Raw genomic sequence first — 20,553 nt, forward strand, 5'->3', positions numbered from 1 at the left:
TGTTCGATTTATATCAAATAACCTAAGTTAGGTATCGAATGTATTGTAGACTAAGCCTAATTTAATGCTGACAGAGTACAGTGTGAGTCATAAACTCATGAGGAGATAGTATTGTATTCTGCACTTCACAGAAGTTCGCAGTTTGCAGACTTTATCGGTTGTACCTTTCGCAATTCACACGTGCCTATACACTCTTACTCACACTAGCTCTCTTCGTTTCTTGCACATCTTCTTCATTGACAACCTCGATCAATCATACTGCTCATTGTTATAAATTAACTTCATTTGTTACAACAACTTTTCAAATTATGGATTCGAGTGGTGCATCAAGTTCGTTGCCCAAATGGCAATTGGCATTAGCCGTTGGTGCACCGGTGGCACTTGGCCTTGGTTACATGTATTATCGTAATTGTAACCCCAATGATGATAAAACATCGAAGAAACATAATCGTCTGGTCAAAGAGAATGGTGAAAAACAGATATCCATTGACGGCGACGCTACAGGAAAAACCGGCAATGCTAGCATCAAAAAAGAGGTTAGTTCAATTGAATAATTAACTCTCAGAAATTGTCATTCACTTTAAATAAAGTAGTATTTTGCTTTTTCATGAATGACATTATTAAGAATCGGTTTTTCTTAACCGTTTTGATTTATCGTATGAATGCTTTTAGTTATCAGTGCATTTAATAATTGTTACTAATTTTAATTACTAATTACTAATTCCTCATTTTGACAGTATAATCAAATGAGTATGAATCAACTTGATTTAATTATTTTTAGCTGTGATTTAAAGATAATTTCAAAAAACCCTAATATATAATATTTTATGTATTTGTTAATAGCAAAGCCCCTTGGAGAAAGCTATACATTACAAAGATGAAGGTAACAAATTTTTCAATTCTGGAAAATTTGACGAGGCTATTGCCCAATATAATTTAGCAATTGAAGTATGCCCTCAAGACAGTCCTGATATCCTTGCAACATTTTACCAAAACAGAGCAGCTGCATATGAAAAATTGGTTTGTAATAATTTTTCTGTAATTTGAAAATCATCATTTTTTATATATATTATAATATTTCTTTGTTATAGAAAAAACTAAGCGCTGTTAAGGCTGACTGCACAACAGCATTAAAATTAAAACCTCAATATGTAAAGGCACTTATTCGTAGAGCAAGAGCTATGGAATCAAGTAATGATTTAGAAACGGCTTTGGAAGACATAACAGCTGCTTGTATATTAGAAAGATTTCAGAACCAGAGTACTTTATTGACAGCAGATAAAATACTCAAACAATTAGGTAATGCCAGTTATAATTAAAAGTACTTAGTGACAAAATAATAATTTTATGCCTTTTATTACTTTTTTTACTACTTTTCTAGGAAAACATCATGCGCAGGAGTATATGAAAACAAAAGTTCCAATTATGCCCAGTAAACATTTTATTAATACATATTTTATGACTTTCCAAAATGATCCTTTTGCAAAGGAAGAAGTGAATGAAGAAACCAAAACGTAAATCGAATAAAATTTAAAATAGTTTTTAGATACTATGTTTGTTAATGTTAATTATATCTAATTATAATTGGTTATGTAAATTATGTTCCGTAGGTCATACCATAAGGCTTTAGAAGCACTGCGGATGCAACAATATGATGACATAATACCACTTTGCAATGAGGAGTTAAATACTCTTGCAGCAGATGACAATTCACTACACAAAATGAAAGTTATTTTGCTGAGAGGTACATTTTACTTATTGATGGGTCTTCATGAAGAAGCATCTAAAGACCTTAATGCAGTAGTTAATAGTGACATATCTTCAAATGATTTGAAAGTTAATGCTCTCATTAAAAGAGCAAGTATGCATGTTCAACTCGAAGATCCTGAGAAAAGTTTTGATGATTTTCAACTTGCTGAAAACATTGATCCAAATTTGGGTGACATCTACCATAATCGTGGTCAGGTAAATGGAAAATTTTTTGCATTTTATGAAGAAGTTTGCATAATTATTCACTGCTTATTTTTTCTACATTTAAAGGTTCATCTGCTTATGGAAAAAGTTGACGAAGCTAAAGCTGATTTTCAAAAAGCTGTAGACTTGAATCCAAATTTCGGGGTACCTTATGTTCAAAAATGTTATGCTGATTACCGTTATGGTGTATCTAAAAATGATATGAACTTGGTCAATTCTGCCATGACAAATTTCCAAAAAGCATTTGAGAAATTTCCAGACTGTGCTGAGTGTTATACATTATATGCTCAGGTGAGATTAAATTACAACTTATTTTTACACATTAAAAATGTATAGAACGCTACTAAAATTAAAAATTTGTTCAGATGTTAGTTGACCATAGAGACTTGACTAAAGCTGATGCTTACTTCGTTAAAGCAGCTAAACGAGATCCAGAAAATGCAACAATTCTTGTTTACAGAGGATTGCTGCAATTGCAATCAAGTAATGACATTGAAAAAGCTGTTGAATATATGCAAAAAGCTATTGAATTAGATGAAAAATGTGAATTTGCGTATGAAACATTAGGCACTGTTGAAGTTCAAAGGTAATAATATTGATGTTTTATAGAATCATTTAAAACAAACAAAATTTCTTATGATGATAATTTTACAGAGGAAACTTGAGTGAGGCTATTTCTTTGTTTGATAAAGCACTGGCTTTGGCTCGAACATTTTTGGAGCTCACACATATTTTCAGTCTTCGTGATGCTGCAAAAGCTCAAATAGTTGTGTCTGATAGATTAGGAGAAGATATTATTAGATCTCTTCAGCACTGTTAAATTATTTAACAACTATTTGTAAATTAACTTAAATTGCAAGAAGAATAAGTACGATTTTCAATCAAAGAGTATGATTGTGTGTATGATTGTGATATTGATATTTGCATCACTAACAATAGACAAAATTTAACGTGTACAAAGATGCTTAAATACTTTGCATTTATTATGAACTTTAACTGGAAAATCGTATTATAATTCGAACGAATCATAAAAGATTATAATTTTTAACCCAAAAAATAATTAGATTACTCGCAGTATTCTTTTCTCTTACGTTCTGCATGTTCTATAAAAATTTATAACAGTGAAAAAACTAAATAGTAAATTTCAATGACTATAAAGTTTTTTTTGTATAAAAGTTATAAAGTTTATTTTTATATTGAACATGTGATGCATTTGTTGGATTTGTCACAAATATATAATGAAACAAGGAATGGTCCATTTCCAACCCATGAAGCAATTGACAAATTACATTACGTAACTGAGACGGGAGGTTGTCTATCTTGCAAGAGTGTCAGTTTGCAACCCGAGCGTAGCAAGGGTGGCATTGACACAAGTGCAAGATTGACAACCGCCTCAGTTACGTATAGCATTTTTCCTCATCGAGTGCAGGAAGTCACTTTTAAGAATTTTCCGCACGGCGTGATGAAAACAATATTTTCAACATTCGTGAACTTTTAGCTGACCCAGCATGTCGATTTTTGATAGTTAGACAGAGAATTATTGGAAAAATAAGTTTTGAAAAGTCCCAATTGTGGTATAATTGTGACCTTTTATAAGCAGTTTTTTATCTTATGATTCGTTCTGAAAAGTTTGATTTGAATAATAATTGTATATGACACTTTATTGAATTAAAAATTCTTATAATTTATTGTTATTTATGAAAAAATGCACCTCATACAGGTGCTTTGTACAGATGTGTTATAAACGATCATATTTATGAATTTTGTAAGAAATATAGTGTGTATATTTCCTGCACTAGTCTGAAAAATAGTTATACTTATTTTTATTTAATATTCCAACATCACAAAAATTCTTTGTCTAGCACCGATTATAGAAATATTTCCTTTTCGTTGACACTTTTTAACAATTTTTTAAGTATCATAAAAAACAGATGCAAGAGGATACCTAATTATAAAGGCGAATACTGAACATATTACCTGAAATTTAAAAAAAATGTAAGAAAGTTTCATACCACTTTAGGATATACTTTAATAGAAGTTATATCATACCTGAATCAAAAGCATAATATTTGTCAAACTAGGTTCTCTGATCGGTCCAAAAAATATAAGTACAAAATTATTCAATGTTAAATTATTACAAACGACGATTCCATCGTCGCTTTCTTTCCAGTCTACTACACGAAAACATCGAAATATCGACATTATAAAGCGTGCTAAACGGTTCAACTCTTTTTTATCAAACACTATGACACTTGGCTTTGAAATATCTGTTTTTTCGTCATATCTATGAAACAAAAGAGTTTTAAAATTTATAAATAAAAAATCAGTTAATTATATGCAATACATCATTGATTGTAACACGTACGAAATCTAAAGAAAATAAACTTACTTGGGAAGTCGATGGCGTGGACAAGGAATTAAATGAAAGAGTTGTGGTACACTATATAGAAAATTGAATATCTGAGGCATGAAGAATAATAGCATCGTTTTGCTGAAATGTCCGATAATACCGACCACTACAAATGTCATGCCGGAAGAATAGCAAAAGGTATCCCCCACGAAAACTGATGCTGGATACCTGCAACATATATTTCAAAGATTCATTAATAAGTGACGCTTACAATGATACTTATTTTTAATGGGCCTTATACTGCATAAAAATTTAAAAAAAAAAATAATTTCGAGAGCCAGTATAGTCTGCTACAAATGTTTTAAAAAAGAAATCATGGCATGTCACGATAACGGTCTTCAGCGAATCCTGAAAAAAATTACTGGGTTTTAACAAGTATCACAATGTCCCTGAACTGAACTAGAACAACTTTGATTAGAAAAACTTTGGTTCAAAAATAACAAAATGTCGGCATTATTTACCCAAAAATCGTTCACAACTCCGAAAATATTTTGTCGATTTTTTTATTTCAAGAAAATAATTGTAGTAAACAAGACGGGGGATTTCGGTTTACATGCTTTATAAAATAATGCGATTTTTGTGAATTTATTTCGAAGGATAGATGATTTTTAAAACAATCAGTCGTCTGAGGTTAAATAAAATAATTATTGAAGCACGTAAAAAAGGGTCTCTGCTGGACACCATGATTCAGATCGAAAGATTTAACTAAAGAAAAAAATTAACGGTGTTGTTCGTAAAGGTATTGGCTATCGTTGAAACTTCTAAAAAAATGTTTTAAATATTAGAGATTTCAACGATAGCTACACGTAGGCCAAAAATAAACTGTAAACATTTCAAAAGGATCGGTTCAATATGTTATTCTGAATCATGGCAGCCAGTTAGAAAAACATCAAGTCGAGGAAAACGGGTTCAAAGTTTTCGAAAGACTTCAAATTCAAATTTCTTTACCAATTTTCGAAAGACGATTCTTCAAAGTATAAGCAATTCGAAAATACAATCACAAAATGATAGATTTTTAAAAAGTTGTACGCCAATAAAATATATGTAAAAAGTTTTACAAAGATATTTCCTTTTACTCGTTGAAATATGTTCGACTTACTTATTATATTTTCGGATGATTGCGAAGATTAGATGTTTATGCGTTTTTCAGTTCTTCCATGCACCTCAGTAAAAAACGAAAAGCTTTACTTTTCGCCATCACCTGTACTGTTCAAAGGCAGATGTTTCCTCTGTCCACCGAGACTTTGAAAGAGTACAACAATCGAAAAAAGGATCCTTCATACAAAGATGTAGGTATAATGCAAGAGAGAAATTGCAAGCGTACAGCTGTTGTATGTGGTAGTAGAATACGCGAATAAGAGAGAGAAAGAGAAACAAACAGACGCACGACTGACGATATACCTCAGTCCGACACGTGCAGTCGAGTCCAACGCACCGTTGTACATGTACCGACCACAAAATTTTACATTAATTCAACTATCGCGAAGCTCGTTTCGAAAAATGATCGATTGCGCTGTGTGCATCCACGGAATACGCAACCATGATTTTTAAATCTCAGTGAGTACGCGTAAGTACATAACCGATATAATATAAGTGTGCTCCACCGTAATATTTTATTTCCTAAATTATATAGAAAAGAAACTTTATTTTTTTAAATATATATAAAAAGAATTGATAGATTGATCTCTTGGAAATATTTTTTAACTCGTAATCGGCTATACGTTTGCTACAGATCGTACATTTGGAGTTACGCATATAATATACATTTGACTTATCAACGCTCTTATGCGTACCATTTCTTTTCACAATCAAAGAATTCTTGGAGTTTTGTATCTAATTTATTGAATATTTTTAATGATTCTAATGTGGTCTTAAACTTAATTTTTTTTTCATTGTATACGATGTTGGCACCGGCAAAGTCAACCTTATTGCGAGCTCATTTTTACCATGATAATAAGATGTATGGTTGCATTTTTCATTGAAATTCCCATCACACAATCTATTTACGTTGCAAAATGTAAGGAAGAGAATAAGTTGGTTTCTGACTCAGTGCCATAGAGCATCTTAGCGTTTAACTGGCATAAATTAATTCACACCCGCGTGTAATTTTTATAAATAATATATACACGAATCATTTCGATTTTAACACTGTATTTTCCATAATTATAACATCAAGTTTAAGTCAGATATTACATTTGAGTATAAATATTGATAATTTCGTGGAAGTCAATTGTTTTCAAGGGAGAGGTGTGGGTCAACCTTTCGATGACTCATCACGCATTGCACGTGCAAGTTTTCTTGTGCACCCTTGCAGCATTTTATCGCTAAATTAAATAAAAAATATCTGTAAATTTATTGTAATAGAGCATCCTCTTGAAAATAGTATCAATCCTATTATAATAAAGTGAGAATCCCGTACATGTCCCAAAGAGCCATTTTCGGGTACCTGACATGATGAACATACTATTCGATACGTCAGGAATGTCCCAATATTTCGATAGAACTTTCGATAGAAATTCATACTTATTTTGAATATTTCATGAATTCCTAGTTTAGTATAGTGAGTTTAAGAAAAAATTGTTACAAAGTTTCTGCACTGAAAACTGTTCAAACTCTAAAAAATATATTAAAATTTGATCCGATCGAGTACTATAATTGATTGCAACTATTCGTAGCATGAAAAAAAACCAAATCTTATTAATTATGACTAGACAATATGACTAGACTTTTATTTCCACACAATTCACAGAGTTCTTTTAGAATGACAACTAACAACTCCTAAACTTTTGTAATGGTTTTATTTTTTTGTGGACAGGCATAATTGTAAAGTATCGAAAAACGTGCAAAAAAGTAAAAAGGCAGAAAATAGCCAAAAATAACCTTTTTCCGAGCTTGCTGTAATAGAGAGAAATGTTAGAGTTGAAATCTATTTAAGTTCGATCTAAACTTCTATCGCGAAAATCATCGCTGGTAATTTTCGTAAAAAAATTTACTTATTGTCAGAATGAAGAATTTTTCTTCAAGTTTTATACGTTTTGTGATAATCAGAACCCGACAAATGTTTAGGTCATACGATGATGCACACGCGTGAGGATAGATATAAAAGAGCAAATAGATTTGATTGTTTTAGCGTGTAGTTAAAGTGAGATTCTATGAAGGGTTAAAACGAAGTACAATGTAACGCCAGACAAAGAGTAACTTATCATGTACATCGTTCAAAATTTTCATTTCTTTCAGTTACATATGTATATTGCAGATAGAAAAAATTATGCTATTAATAGTCATACTATTTTATAAAAATAATCGTCTATATTCGTTTGTTTTTGACGAGATGATTTAGGAGTCGAAGATAGGTCGAAGCTAGTGGGAAAATTCAAAATTTTAAACCCTTTTTTTCATATTTTTAAATAATATCTTTATTAAAAACCTCATGGTAGTCTTGTTGTCCGTAGAGTTTTTACGACAGAACCAAATACTTTCCTAGGTATTTTTCAATTTTCTCGAAATATAAGCCAATCAGAGTTTAAAAATCAAAAACCCAGCTGTCTCTTTCATCTTCGCTCCGTATATTATACACACTGCGCTTGCGGGGGATGAAAAATCATGTTTAATGTACAAAGGAGTACGTGTTTTGAGCGCTTGCGCCGAGTGCGTCTGTCTCTCTCTCTCTCTCTCTCTCTCTCTCTCTTTCCAGCAGCAGGAACAAAAGCACTCGGCGCTCGTAGTTCACCTAGGGAGAACATACAACTTCGTATACCTATAATGCCTAAGCGAGAGCTGAGAAGAGTGTAGTAGCAGCTGACGTATCAGTAACACGGGTGTGGTTGGTGCAGAAGCTATGCGCACAGATAGATAAAAATCGACTCAAGCTCAGAACGCTGTTCCTTTAAATAAGCAATGACTCACTGGAAATTCTTGAGTCGACCGTGATCGATGTAGGATTAGAAAAAAGTAACAATAACCGACCATCAGCGATGACGATCAAAGTATCCAGTTCAGACTGATTGCCGCCGTTTTAGCCGGGCTGCCTCGTCGCAGACCTGAATCCCGGCTGTCCCGGTAAGTCCATAAAATAATTTTCATTTCAATGACACTAAATTATGCGCAATTTTTTCAACATGTGCATACCACCGTCGATGCTTCCAACGATCCAGTATATCCTGAACATTGAGCAACTAACGGTTCGTTTTTCACTAAAATTTTAGAAGCTCGTTGGACGATTATGCATTTGTTCGCAAACTTGAAAAATTAAATCAACGCGCGAAAATGTGAGAGGGAACACAATAAGTTGTTTCTTTATTTTCTGAAAAAATTGACTCAAAGTTTAAGATCATTTCATCTACAGAAAATAGTTCTCTGGTTTGGCAATATAACAACACAACAACGCGACTCGAATGAGAATGTAATAAAAAATTTTTCAACAAAAATTATCATTAACATGAGGAAAAGAAGTACTTAAGTTTAAAGAAACTCTTAGTCATTCGTTTTTGTTCCACATCGAAGAGTAGGCAGGTACATTCGTAAATACACAAAAGTGTGGCTCTCGCGTAGCAATGTCCTGTACATGCTTTGTAATATATTTAATAACAGCTAGAACTCTGCAATGACGTCAACAATATAGCTGAAGCAGGGTTTAATGACCTTGCATGTATACCTGGGCGCTTCCTTGCCCCTGTCGGTTCGTTAGATATTCTTATATCTAATATCAATTAAGTACGACGAAATGAAAAAATTAAGATATTCCAATTTTTTTACGAGTCGAGTAAAAAAAGTCTTTAAGTGAGAATGTCAATAGAAGCATGAAGTTTTGAACGCGTGAAACGCGCAAGCTGACTTTTGCAGGAGGGTAATGGCGAAGTACGTGAAGAGCAGGATCGATTTTCTCGCTAACTTCGCCTGCTGCTGTTGGCGGCATATACCTACATGTGAGAGATACGAGCTTTTCAGTTTCTCCCATTTTGTTGCGCGCGCGGAGAGCAAGTCTCGCTAGCAGAGAGTCTGCGATGCAGTCGCGTGAAGTTCTATTGCGCTCAAATATGTGCGCGTCGAGGCATTTCTGTCTGCCCTCAACTCGTCAGTGTTCCGGGAACGAAGCGAAAGCCACTAAATGTAGGGATCTAACTAGAGAGCTGCTCATGTTGATGAAAAAATTTATAAGAATAAAACTGTTATTTTGATTCATTCGCGTGATTGTTGTTGCATATGAAACGCCAATACACTTACTCAATAATAGGCCATTAATCAATAAAAGAAAAAAATCGTTTATCCCGTAAGAATTACTTGCCTCACGCTCCGTGGTAAAATCGTTTCAGCGAGTGTAGTAAGCACGCATAAAAAAAGAAAAATATTTATGAGCGAAGCTACGAACATCATGACATATCTTACTAAAGTCGACGTAAAATCATTAAAATATTTAGAACAAATCTTCGTCATTTGAGAGTAGAAAGAAACCAAACGATAGAACAAAAGGTAAAAACGTATTTACATGTAGACCAAGTGTTAGTAGAGCGCTAGAAAATCAAAGCAAGGGAGAGAGAGTGTGTACGGACGATATTGCGGGAGAATCTTTAAATAGAAGTATCTCTCATACTTGAATGTTGGAAGAAGGGTTGAGCGCAGTTGAAATGTGTGCGCTGCGGGGTTAACGACCAGACGTACGCTATGTTTTCATTTATGAGCCAAAGATTACCGAGCGATCTATTTAATGGAATGACAACCAGCCCAAAAATCAAAATTTCAATCCACTTATCTGAAACTTCTACTGAATTCATTTTGATGTTTTATACGTCGCCATGAAATCTTTTAGAAGTAACTGGATTGAAAATTGGATGTTTGGACAAGCTTCGTCATCCCTTTCAAATTAATGCAGCCGTGCTTCCATTAGTCAAGCTAATCTTTAGGTAAAAGATATTATAACTGTATAACTTTGAGAAAATCATAGAAAACGGGTGCGTACAGGTCTTGCCAAAGCTAAAAAAACCACTAGCAAGAAATAAGTACTTGCTAAGGTACCATGCTCGCAATAAATTACTATGTATTACTATATATTACAATTATGTGACTTTGATATTCACTGCTGATGTTGAGAAAACATTAAATAGTAAAAGAAGAAAAATTTAGCTGTAGAATTATATATATATATATGTTATCGGTAAAACTCGTAGTTGCCTAACCCATTTTAAGAATTTTTGAGAAAACAAAAATATAAGTCGTCAGTGAATAATTATTCATATTAAAATTATTACCTAGTAACAAATAAACTAATTGCAATACTAGCTACTACTAGTGGATCTTATACTTGAAATCAAAAAGAATTAAAAACTTTTATTTATTGCAACAACTAGTGCTACTATGACATTTTAAATTGCATAGATCATTATTTATTTAATTAATTTTTTTACATCAACATATTTTGGTCTTGCAAGTTTAATAATTGCATCTAATTCTGTCTTAAAATTATCACCCTTACTTACTTCATAAAGAATTCGTCTCTCCAGTTTCAGGAAGTTGATTGAATATTTAAAGTACTTTCAATATTTTCAGTCATTTTTGTTAATAATTGTTATAAGGTGTTAATATAAGACCTAAATATAAAACGATTTGCGCTGAGTTTACGAAGGGAACGAAAACATTTCGTTCGTTCTGAAATATACTAGCCTATTATAAGCATGACTGTATACTAAACAAAGGCATTTTGTAGGCATTTCGGGTATGTCCTAAAATAATAGGCAATTCGAGTTTTTCCAGTAACATATACACCAATCATTACTTAGAAACTTTAGTATTGATTCGGTCAGTATCGCAGGCATACATTTTATAGAAACCACAAAAGTAGAATCGAATGCTGGATTAGTTTCAGAAGTGCGTTACAGTGGTTTCTTTCGTCCAAGAAAATACTCGCGTGGGCGCGATCGCTAATAGAAAGCAAGCCATGTTCAATGTCGATAAATTAAGTAAGAAAAAAAAATGATTGCAGATGTCCAGGTCGAAAGGCGCGAGTAGCGCCAACGAACGGCGGCCGAGATCCACGACTCCAGCAACAAGTGCAGCAACGTCATCGCCACGAGCCGAGGAGGCGTCTAGCGCAACTGACAGCCCAAAGCGAGCAACAGCGATTGTCTACGATATCGTTGCTTGCCAAAGCGGGCGATAACGACAAGAGTTGCATCGATAAAATCAACATTAACAGAGGCAAGGACGATTCAATTTGGAGCAACGAGCCGAAGAACGTCGACGATGGAACGACGAGCCTGAAGAACAGCAGGCCCGGTAAGAGTAAAATCGACGGCAAAGTTGAGGAAGAAGGCGATGCGATGCATGCCCGATTGGACTGGAAACTCGCGCTCATCTACACGCTGCTGGTACTGCAAGTGCTAGTCTTCATGATTTACGTCGCCTCGACGCCCCACGAGGATGAGTCGAGCGCGACGTCGTCGAGTTCGGCGCACAAGGACAGCGTCAGCTTCGTGGATTTGCATTCTCGTCACGCGAGCAACGCCAGCAGAGGCAAGAGCTCCGCTGGCGGGGAGCCGCATCGGCTCGGCATTATCCAGGCCGAGACTTGGCTGCGGGACGCGCGCACATCGACCATGTTCAAGAGCTTCAACGGTACCTTCTGCTGGGACAAGGGGGTCAATCAGGTGCTCATGCAGCGCGGCGGCTCGCAGCAGCGATGCATCTGCGACTCCGGTTGGCACGGCGTCGACTGCGGCCAACCCGAGGTCGTTTGGCGCGCCATCATGGCTTCCAAACAAATGGCCAAACTGCGCCGTCGCAAGTACGCGCGTCGCATTCTCCACATCTTCCAGGTCGACGATCACAACTCAGCCCTCGCCGAGGTAATAGTCGAGGAGCTTTACCCGGTCGTTGATATCTTCGTCGTCTGCGACACGAGCACCGCCGAGGACAATTTCCGACACAAGCTCGGTAAGTATCATCGCTGTGTAATATACGCGTGCTCGTTGCTCCGTTTGCCCTAGACCCTAACAGCGTAACCTTTTTCCAGTCAAAGGTTTTCTCGCCAAGCAGCAAGACAAAATTCTCTACGTAAACGTAGGCAGCAAGTCGCTCGAGTCACCTCGAGTCCTGGCCAAGTACGTTTGGGAGCGAGTGAAGAAGTCGGTGCGCAACATCCGCGACGACGACATCTACGTGACAACCGATCCCGAACAGATTCTCAATTCCAGGGCACTGATGTTTCTCAAGCTCTACGACGGCTGGCCTCAGCCAATAGGCTTTCGACTGCGCTGGTGCATCTTCGGCTTCTTTTGGCAGCACCCGCAAAGGACGAGCATCGCCCTCGGAGCCAGCACCGTAGGATTGATGCGCGAGCTGCAAAATCGAACGCCCACGACGGTGGCGACGAGCCAACAGCAGCAACAGCAGCAGCAGCAGCAGATCGACACCAACGAGATACCGCAGGAACGCGAGCACTTGGGACTGGTGATCGGCGATCTCAATCACTACGGCGGCTGGTACTGCCAGTTCTGCCAGGGTCCGGCAAACGTCATCTCGGCTCTGCGTCAGAAGAGCAGTGCCAAGATTCGCGAATTGCTCAAGCTCCAAGTCGATCCTAGTGCTATAGACGTGTCCTTCGTCGAGGAACTCATCGGCAGCGGCATGTGGTTCGACGAAAAAACCAATCTGCTCAGAGCTTCGAGATCGAGGGAGTCCTATTATGCGCCCGAAACCGTTATGAACCAGACCTGGAAGTACGACTGGCTCGTCGAAAATTTCTATGCCAAGTTGGATTATTACTAAAGAATAATTATATAAAACGACGCGCTATCCTCGACTGTGATATTTAACGAACAAAATTATAATGGGATTAACAAATTAAAACGAGAAAAAACAACAACTACAAGCTGTTATTATGCCGAGTATGATATGTAACTTTTAATCCTGTCAGTGTGTGTGAACGTTCAAACTGTCATTTCAAATCGAAAAGCACAATTTACCATTTTAGCGTAATTATAAAGCAAAATTTAAAAAAAAATGCCTCACATATGTGTATGCTTACATACATCTATATGTAAATGCATACATGTGTATCTACCATGTAATAACAAGTCTGATTGATTATGTACAACGCAAGAAAGTATGTACATTACGTACTTTCGAGTTTTGTCAGCCAAAGGATTATGTCTAAAAATATGTAACAATGCTACACCATGATCCTTCCTCTTTATTAAATAGCGTCATTAAACCTGTTGATCTTGTTTGTTTAATTCTATGCGATACCAGGTGGCTAATACAAGAGCTTTGTCTCATTTTGAGTCTGTATATATTATATACATGTACACATTGATAGTATGACTGTTGTGCTTTCTTGATTATTCAAGATGAAAGTTAAAACATATATTATATTAATATACCCCTTGTATCGCATTCAAAAGTATTCCTTAACCAATAAGACTGTATTTATTGTTTCATATTTATAAGAGATATAATTCATTTAATAAAAGTTGAAAAGAACTAATTTTACTTTGTTTTTTCAATATTTGTAAAAAAAATTAAAATTTGCCTTTACTTACCTATTGTATTTGAAGAGAGCTACAGAGCTAGCTAAAAACGGAATCATCAAATATAAGGAAAACTGATGAGCTTGCATACATTTCCCAAATAATTCCACACCATTGAAAATTATTATACTGATTGCAATTACTATGCTTTGGCCAGCTTCTAAGCCATTGATACCAGAATGAATATTTATGGCATTTGTACAGAAGACTGCAAGCATTAACATGTAAAAATAATAAAAGATCCCCAAATCTATAGTTAAGCCAAAAAATGTTCTGAATGGCTTTGGTACGATGATCAATGTAGAATTAGAATTGATATAATAAACTATGAGAAGAGGTAAGCTAGAAATAGTTGGTAAAAATAATTTGTGCCTCCATTTAAGATTCAAAACATCATCTAAAAATCCAAAAAGTAGCATACAACAAATACTTAGCAGAGCTGCCAAAAGTTCATCCAACTGAAATAATAAAGTTTCAATTAATACAATTATACACTTCAGAAATAGAAGAGTAGTTTTATTCATAATTCAAACCTCGTTACGCGGAAGATTTACATCATTGAAAATATAATAACTGAATCGTACAGGTATAAATAAAAACATAGTTATCAGAAATGTGCCTCCTGAAATAATCCCCATGGCTTCTGGACTGGAACAATAATAAGATTTCAACTAATAATTGTGTTCAAATGTTGATTTTATTACAATAAAGTACAATCAAGAATATAGAATATAGCTTATGTTGTTAATTAATAGAACTTACATTTTCTTATGTGTTTTCTTGTTCATATCAATGCCAAAAAGGTTAGCTTTTATAAACTTTTCCCTTAAAACTGGAATTAAACTAAGTGTTGCAAAATATGTACAAATAGACATAGCTAAAATACCACACAAGGGTAAACTTTGAAAAGGTAATTGATCCATTTTTTATATTTATTGGTCAACTTGGCACAAATAAAGTTACACTAATAACCGCACAACCGGCGTATGGAACACTAGAGACACACAATAATAAATCGTTGTTTGTGCTCTATACATCGATAAGCGTATAAGGTTTAGATGTATTGCATCAGCGTATCGTAGAAATACGTGAAATGAACATTCATCATTGTAATCAGTCATCATTGTGAGTTTTGGAATAATTTGCGAAACGATTTAAAACTGCTTATAAGTTGTTAAAATTCAATATGAATGCATGCATGTAGTAAATATTATTATCTGCAGAAGTTGAACGTATCTTTTAATGTTTCTATGTTTTATTACATTTATATATAAACGATTATAATTAACTTAAACAATCGGTCGGGTTAGGACTCATATAAAAACTATTTAATCTTATTATTATTATTTATTTTATGTTGGAAACATTTCATCGGGTTTTGGCTATGTGGAATTTAAACAAAAAATGGATGAAAGTGTATGAAAATGTTTAAAGATTTTATAAAAGCGTATACAGTTTTATAAAGACGTATTTACGTTTATCAATTGCTACAAACTTTTATAAACTTTTATATGAGTTTAAAATCATAAAAAAATTTATTCCAGTTTATAAAAGTTGTAGGAAAATTCGATTTCCGTCGGAGATATTTATGTGGTAAATATATATCTGTACGCATGTAGGAAAGAAAATGATTCGCAAAATGAAGTGAATTATTCAAATGACTTCATTCAGACCCTTGGTCGAGTTGAGAAATTGCACTGCAGGCGGCACGCTGCGCTCTAGAGTCTAGAGCCATTTATAGTCGTGGGCGTGTAGCGCAGTTACGACGAAGGTGCAGTGCGTGTAGACCAGTGATCCGGTCACATATATAATACGGTACGCAGCAGCACTCATGACAAGAAGTGTCAAAAGTCATATTAATGGAAGACATGTTGCCAGTCAAGTGTCTATAGGCATAAGTGCACGCATACTGAAATCGAAGAGGGAGCCCAGAGCCGTAGCGCCTTGAGTTTGATAATGGCTGTCGCGAAACGCGGGTCATTATCGCAGCTCGGTATTCGCGCTGTTGTACCTACTGCCTAAAATAGCTGAAAAGCTCGCGCACGGCGCCTTGTGAGCGCCGCAAAGTTGACCACGCTGTGTTGGACGTTGACATCGCTCCGTTTTACTGACACTACAGGCTCGCACGAACACGCGCACACGTCAGAGTCGCACTCGCCGGACTCGTCTCGCGTCCGGCTACCGCTCTAGACCGTATCACTCCGTACTACTACTGCATGCGTGTAAATGTGTATTACAAGTACAAAGCAGTAATTTGGTTATCGGTGACTGACTCCAAAGAATCGTGCAGAGCGAATTGGCGCATCATGCAGTGGTATTGAGTGTAGTGAGTACCTCTGCATGGGCCCTGGTGCAAGTGTGAGCATAGCGACAAGTGAAACGGTCAAAGAATTCGATTATCAATGAAAATTTGTTAAGAGCTAAAACAAACGAATGCCCGTGCACTTTCAGTCGAAAAAATAATCTTGCTGGCTAAAGTGCTCTGCTTACTTCTCACATTGACGAGCTGATTATTTGCTCAACTATGGCTATCAACTTGACGAAAAATAAGGACGCTTTGACTGCTGCTTGGCAGAGCGTCGTTGATGACAAGTCCCCTATCAATTGGTGAGTTATCGTTTCATTTTTTTCTCAATGTACCGTAGGCTGCTCTCCCTCCAAGCATTGTACACCTTTCCTCATCTACACGCACACAATTTCCTAGACCTCCTTAACGTGTGATTACCATACAAAACTTTCGCGTATATTTCTGCAACATGTATATGCATTTAGTTGCTGCTTTCCTTTTTCGGATCTTTGCCGGCATACGCAGTTTTCGCAACCGAATTCAGCTTTCGACGATACACATATCTATCTATCGATCGATTACATCGATTTCGCTTGTTTGAGAGTCATTTTTTTCGCCTTGCTCTTATCAGAATTTTACTCAACGATAAAATTCAACTTCAAAATTAACAATTCCAAGATATGCTCCATTTTTTCCAAGAAAAAGAGAATAAAGATTGCAATTAGAGTCTAACTCTATCTTAAGGGTAAGCATGTGATCTAGTACTATGAGAGAAGTCAAGAAAAACCTATTTTCTTGAGATCTAAAAACTTACGAATTATTTATGATTACATTTTTTCCTTTTCATTATTTAATATCTATTAATTTTATTTTGTTACTTCTTTCCTTTACTTTTTGATGCATTACCCACTTTTCACTCATGTAAATACATACTTAATACATTAAATGTTTAAAGTACAGGCTAAACTTGGGCTTTTTAAATTTTTCATTCTTTGAAGTAAATATCATGACTGATGCTTTTATCAATAAAATTTTTTTTAGGGCTGTATATGGGTATGAAGGTCAGACAAATACCTTAAAAGTTGTGAGTACTGGAAAAGGAGGACTAGAAGAAATGATTGATGAATTGAATGAAGGACTAATAATGTATGCTTTCTGTCGAGTTATAGACAAAAAAACAACACTACACAAATGCGTCTTAATTAATTGGGTGATTATAAATTCAATACTAAAATTAAAATAATAAACATGTATTATGAAATTAATTTATAATTCATTTATTGACTTTTTAAGCAAGGAGAAGGAGCTCCTATAGTAAAAAAAGGAACTTGTGCAAATCATATAAGAGATATAGAAAAGCTTTTGAAGGGTGCACACATAACTATAAGCGCACGCTCCGAAGAAGATGTAGAAGTTGAATTAATCATGGAAAAATTGTCTAGAGCAACTGGTTCATCTTATAAATTTAATGAACCTAGAGGTCAAAATGGAGATCGTTCTATCCCCATAGGAACTACTTATCGCAGGTAACTGCTTCTAAGTTAAATTGGATATATCATTCCACAAAGATAATTAAATAATTATTCATTCACAGGGTAATTCCAGCACAAGAAATAAATGCAAGTGAGCGTGATCAGTTTTGGCAAAAAGAAGAAATGGAAGAAAAGCAAAGATTAGAACAAGAACGTATTCGACATGAACAGAATAGAAAAAAATTAGAAGAAGAGGCAAAAAGGCGGGAAGAGCAAGAGAATAAATTGAGAGAGCAAAAGGTATTAAAATATCATTTTTGTTTATATTTCAATGATTCCATCTCAACTTCTAAATTCTTAAAAATGATTAATTATAGGTAGCTGCAAAAGAAAGTATCATAGCTGTGCAAAGAAAAGCAGAACAAAGAGCTGAAGAAATAAAAAATTTACGAAATCAAATACACAACAAAAAAAATCAAGATTCCGATGATGAACCAATGTCTAGATGTGACGAATTGCGGAGACTTAGAATTCAAGAAGCTCAAGAACTTATGGCTCAAAGGACCATTAATGCAAGAGCAATATTTGAACAGAATAGTAGTGCTGGTCAAACAAAAACTCCCATAATTCATCATCAAAGAGGACATCATGTAGAAGCTGCTAAAAGAGCAATCGAACAAAATCAATTAGAACAAAATAAGCAAAAAGAAAGTGTAAAATCAGAGTAAGTATACTTTTAAAATGATTGTAAAACATCTAACAATCTTATAATTGGATTGAAATAAACTTAATGCTTTTATTAAATAAAAATTAAATTATTTCAGAAACAGATCAATTAGTATAGCAAAACCTGTTAGAGCACAATATTTTCAATCTCTAATTCAATCTCAATCAGGACCAAATTCTAAACAAGAGCAGCAATCTCAATCACAACAAAAACAAGAAGTGCTAGCTCCGGCTTGTATAGAGAATCAGTCTTATTTAAAATCAGATCTTAACAAACAACCAACTCAACCTCAGTCTCCATTACAATTTAAATCTGAACCATCATCCCACCAATATGCAGTACAACAATTAGGCAATGATGAGGTACAAGAAAAAATGGAAGAAACAGCTGAATTGAAAGAAAGTACTGCAGTTAACAATCATGTATCATCTCAAGACAAAATCATCAGTGAAGCAGAGCATATGCAAAAAATATTAGCAACGCCATCTCAATCAGAAGAAAATATAAATGAAGCAGAAAATGAATTATATGGCCAATTGGATGGTGGTCAATATTTATATCTTGATCCAAATAATCAAGGTATGAAAGCTCGTGCTCTTTATGATTATCAAGCTGCAGATGAAACTGAAATTACTTTTGACCCTGGTGATATCATCACTCATATTGATGCTATTGATGAAGGATGGTGGCAAGGTTTAGCTCCCGATGGAACGTATGGTCTTTTTCCGGCCAACCACGTTGAAGTTATTGATTATGGCTCTTCATGATTGAAAGACCTGGGTGGTGCAATGTTTTATTAATTTCTGATTTCTTGGTGATGAAATAATACTATTGAATGTTTAATTTCTATATTTTCATTTTGATTGCATTTAAATAAAAAAATTATTATTCATTTTATGATGAAGATGAAATAGCAGCAATAGCTTTTTGTAACTTATAATACATTCATGTAATATTTTCTAATTTTGATCAAGTTATATACATTTCTCAGGAATTTGAAAGTGTCAAATTTTTATTTTAAACAACGAATATGAAAGGTGTATTTTTGTCACCAGGTTTTTGAAATTGTTACAAATGTTTCAAAGTTAGATTTAACAGCTTTAGGTTGAATTGCTTTAACAATATTTAACTTAAAAAAAAAAATTGATGACGAAAACCAGTTTTATCTTAACTAGAATCCTGTTAATTTTAAAGAATAACCAACGATTTTGTGTTGAGTATAAAAATAAAGATATTGCATGTTTTACTCAATAAAATTGTACTTAAGAAATTAATGTAATAATATATTCTGTAAGAATATTCAGCCGACAACTCTATTTCAATTGCAGTAATTTACCCATTTTTTAAATTTGATGTAAATTTTAATATTTTCAAATATTTGCTCAGTGATAGATTTAAATAATTTGTTAGGCCAAATAGATTTTTTATTTTTATAATTTTTTACTGATGGTGCAATAATTTTCTTTACACTACTTATTATCAAGTTACTATGTAAATATTTCTGTTTTAATGATTTATTGAATTAATGTATTTCAGCAACCAAATTGAATTTTCATTTTTTTAATATGTTAGGATATAAGAAATTGAGCAAATATTTATATATCGAACTCAATCATTTTATTGTAAACATTTTATAAAATTTGATTTTACTTGCATAAATTCAGTGTCATCATTAGTTCGAAATTGTAAGTGTATATAAACAAAATTAAATCATTATTATATAAGATTTCGTTAAAACACACTTAATAATGTTATCAATGCAATAAATTTCAATGCGTAATGTATGTATTCTTTTTCAAAATGGTGTATATGCAATATGTATAAGAAGTTTGTAGAGAATTAAATAAATCGCCAAAAGTTGAAGTATGTTTTATTTTTTTTTTATTGAAATAATCATGATTAATACACTAAAATATGTCATTTTTATCGTCAAAACATTTCTAGTTCCCTAATAATAATTCCCTAACAATAAACTACCATTATATACTTAAATAGAATTTTTCAGGTTTTTTCATTTGCTCAGCATCATGAACAATGTTAAACCCAAATCAACCTTTTGTACAATTTTATTACATTTATAGGGATTTCATTCTTTTTTTCTCCTTTTTTACTATTCATTCACACAATTTTAATATTCAAGATAATAAAAAAAGAATGCTCTA

General features: G+C 34.3%; 4 protein-coding genes across 5 annotated transcripts; 3 read left to right on the forward strand and 1 right to left on the reverse strand.

Moving 5' to 3' along the window:
• The first annotated feature begins 96 nt into the window (after window positions 1–96).
• On the forward strand, window positions 97–3,784 carry LOC106650741 (mitochondrial import receptor subunit TOM70). Its single transcript, XM_014368926.2, has 8 exons — window positions 97–536; window positions 844–1,020; window positions 1,092–1,299; window positions 1,382–1,514; window positions 1,611–1,965; window positions 2,041–2,265; window positions 2,340–2,560; window positions 2,629–3,784. Exons 1-8 carry the CDS (start codon window positions 309–311, stop codon window positions 2,792–2,794), a joined length of 1,713 nt encoding a protein of 570 aa, XP_014224412.1. The 5' UTR covers window positions 97–308; the 3' UTR covers window positions 2,795–3,784.
• LOC106650743 (UDP-N-acetylglucosamine--dolichyl-phosphate N-acetylglucosaminephosphotransferase) lies at window positions 3,638–14,899 on the reverse strand. The gene is made up of 6 exons (XM_014368930.1): window positions 14,668–14,899; window positions 14,439–14,553; window positions 13,918–14,363; window positions 4,364–4,552; window positions 4,024–4,258; window positions 3,638–3,951 (listed from the first exon to the last, which is right to left on the reverse strand). The coding sequence occupies exons 1-6, from the start codon at window positions 14,826–14,828 to the stop codon at window positions 3,886–3,888; spliced, it is 1,212 nt and encodes a 403-aa protein (XP_014224416.1). The 5' UTR covers window positions 14,829–14,899; the 3' UTR covers window positions 3,638–3,885.
• On the forward strand, window positions 8,172–13,863 carry LOC106650742 (beta-1,4-mannosyl-glycoprotein 4-beta-N-acetylglucosaminyltransferase). 2 transcript variants are annotated; one of them, XM_014368927.2, is made up of 3 exons: window positions 8,172–8,443; window positions 11,361–12,310; window positions 12,390–13,863. In XM_014368927.2, exons 2-3 carry the CDS (start codon window positions 11,698–11,700, stop codon window positions 13,142–13,144), a joined length of 1,368 nt encoding a protein of 455 aa, XP_014224413.1. In that variant the 5' UTR covers window positions 8,172–8,443; window positions 11,361–11,697; the 3' UTR covers window positions 13,145–13,863. The 2 variants fall into 2 exon arrangements, with proteins under 2 accessions (XP_014224413.1, XP_014224414.1); XM_014368928.2 differs by lacking the exon at window positions 8,172–8,443 and adding an exon at window positions 9,461–9,853.
• Window positions 14,900–15,615: 716 nt separating the features above from the next.
• Window positions 15,616–19,699, forward strand: LOC106650720 (drebrin-like protein). The gene is made up of 6 exons (XM_014368895.2): window positions 15,616–16,512; window positions 17,234–17,402; window positions 17,486–17,718; window positions 17,787–17,964; window positions 18,042–18,388; window positions 18,489–19,699. Exons 1-6 carry the CDS (start codon window positions 16,430–16,432, stop codon window positions 19,156–19,158), a joined length of 1,680 nt encoding a protein of 559 aa, XP_014224381.1. The 5' UTR covers window positions 15,616–16,429; the 3' UTR covers window positions 19,159–19,699.
• The last annotated feature ends 854 nt before the right edge of the window (window positions 19,700–20,553 follow it).

Source organism: Trichogramma pretiosum, unplaced genomic scaffold, assembly GCF_000599845.2.
Source record: "Trichogramma pretiosum strain Unisexual culture from Peru unplaced genomic scaffold, Tpre_2.0 scaffold52, whole genome shotgun sequence".
In the NCBI taxonomy this organism is placed as follows: domain Eukaryota; kingdom Metazoa; phylum Arthropoda; class Insecta; order Hymenoptera; family Trichogrammatidae; genus Trichogramma; species Trichogramma pretiosum.

Coding starts and splice junctions, on each gene's coding strand:
- LOC106650743 (XM_014368930.1), bottom strand. CDS start 14,828: ATGGATCAATTACCTTTTCAAAGTTTACCCTTGTGTGGTATTTTAGCT. Junction 14,554..14,667: donor AAGAAAACACATAAGAAAAT/GTAAGTTCTATT, acceptor TTATTGTTCCAG/TCCAGAAGCCATGGGGATTA. Junction 14,364..14,438: donor TAAATCTTCCGCGTAACGAG/GTTTGAATTATG, acceptor TTATTATTTCAG/TTGGATGAACTTTTGGCAGC.
- LOC106650720 (XM_014368895.2), top strand. CDS start 16,430: ATGGCTATCAACTTGACGAAAAATAAGGACGCTTTGACTGCTGCTTGG. Junction 17,403..17,485: donor AATGCGTCTTAATTAATTGG/GTGATTATAAAT, acceptor TGACTTTTTAAG/CAAGGAGAAGGAGCTCCTAT. Junction 17,965..18,041: donor ATAAATTGAGAGAGCAAAAG/GTATTAAAATAT, acceptor GATTAATTATAG/GTAGCTGCAAAAGAAAGTAT.
- LOC106650741 (XM_014368926.2), top strand. CDS start 309: ATGGATTCGAGTGGTGCATCAAGTTCGTTGCCCAAATGGCAATTGGCA. Junction 1,021..1,091: donor CAGCTGCATATGAAAAATTG/GTTTGTAATAAT, acceptor TCTTTGTTATAG/AAAAAACTAAGCGCTGTTAA. Junction 2,266..2,339: donor GTTATACATTATATGCTCAG/GTGAGATTAAAT, acceptor AAATTTGTTCAG/ATGTTAGTTGACCATAGAGA.
- LOC106650742 (XM_014368927.2), top strand. CDS start 11,698: ATGCATGCCCGATTGGACTGGAAACTCGCGCTCATCTACACGCTGCTG. Junction 12,311..12,389: donor CAATTTCCGACACAAGCTCG/GTAAGTATCATC, acceptor ACCTTTTTCCAG/TCAAAGGTTTTCTCGCCAAG.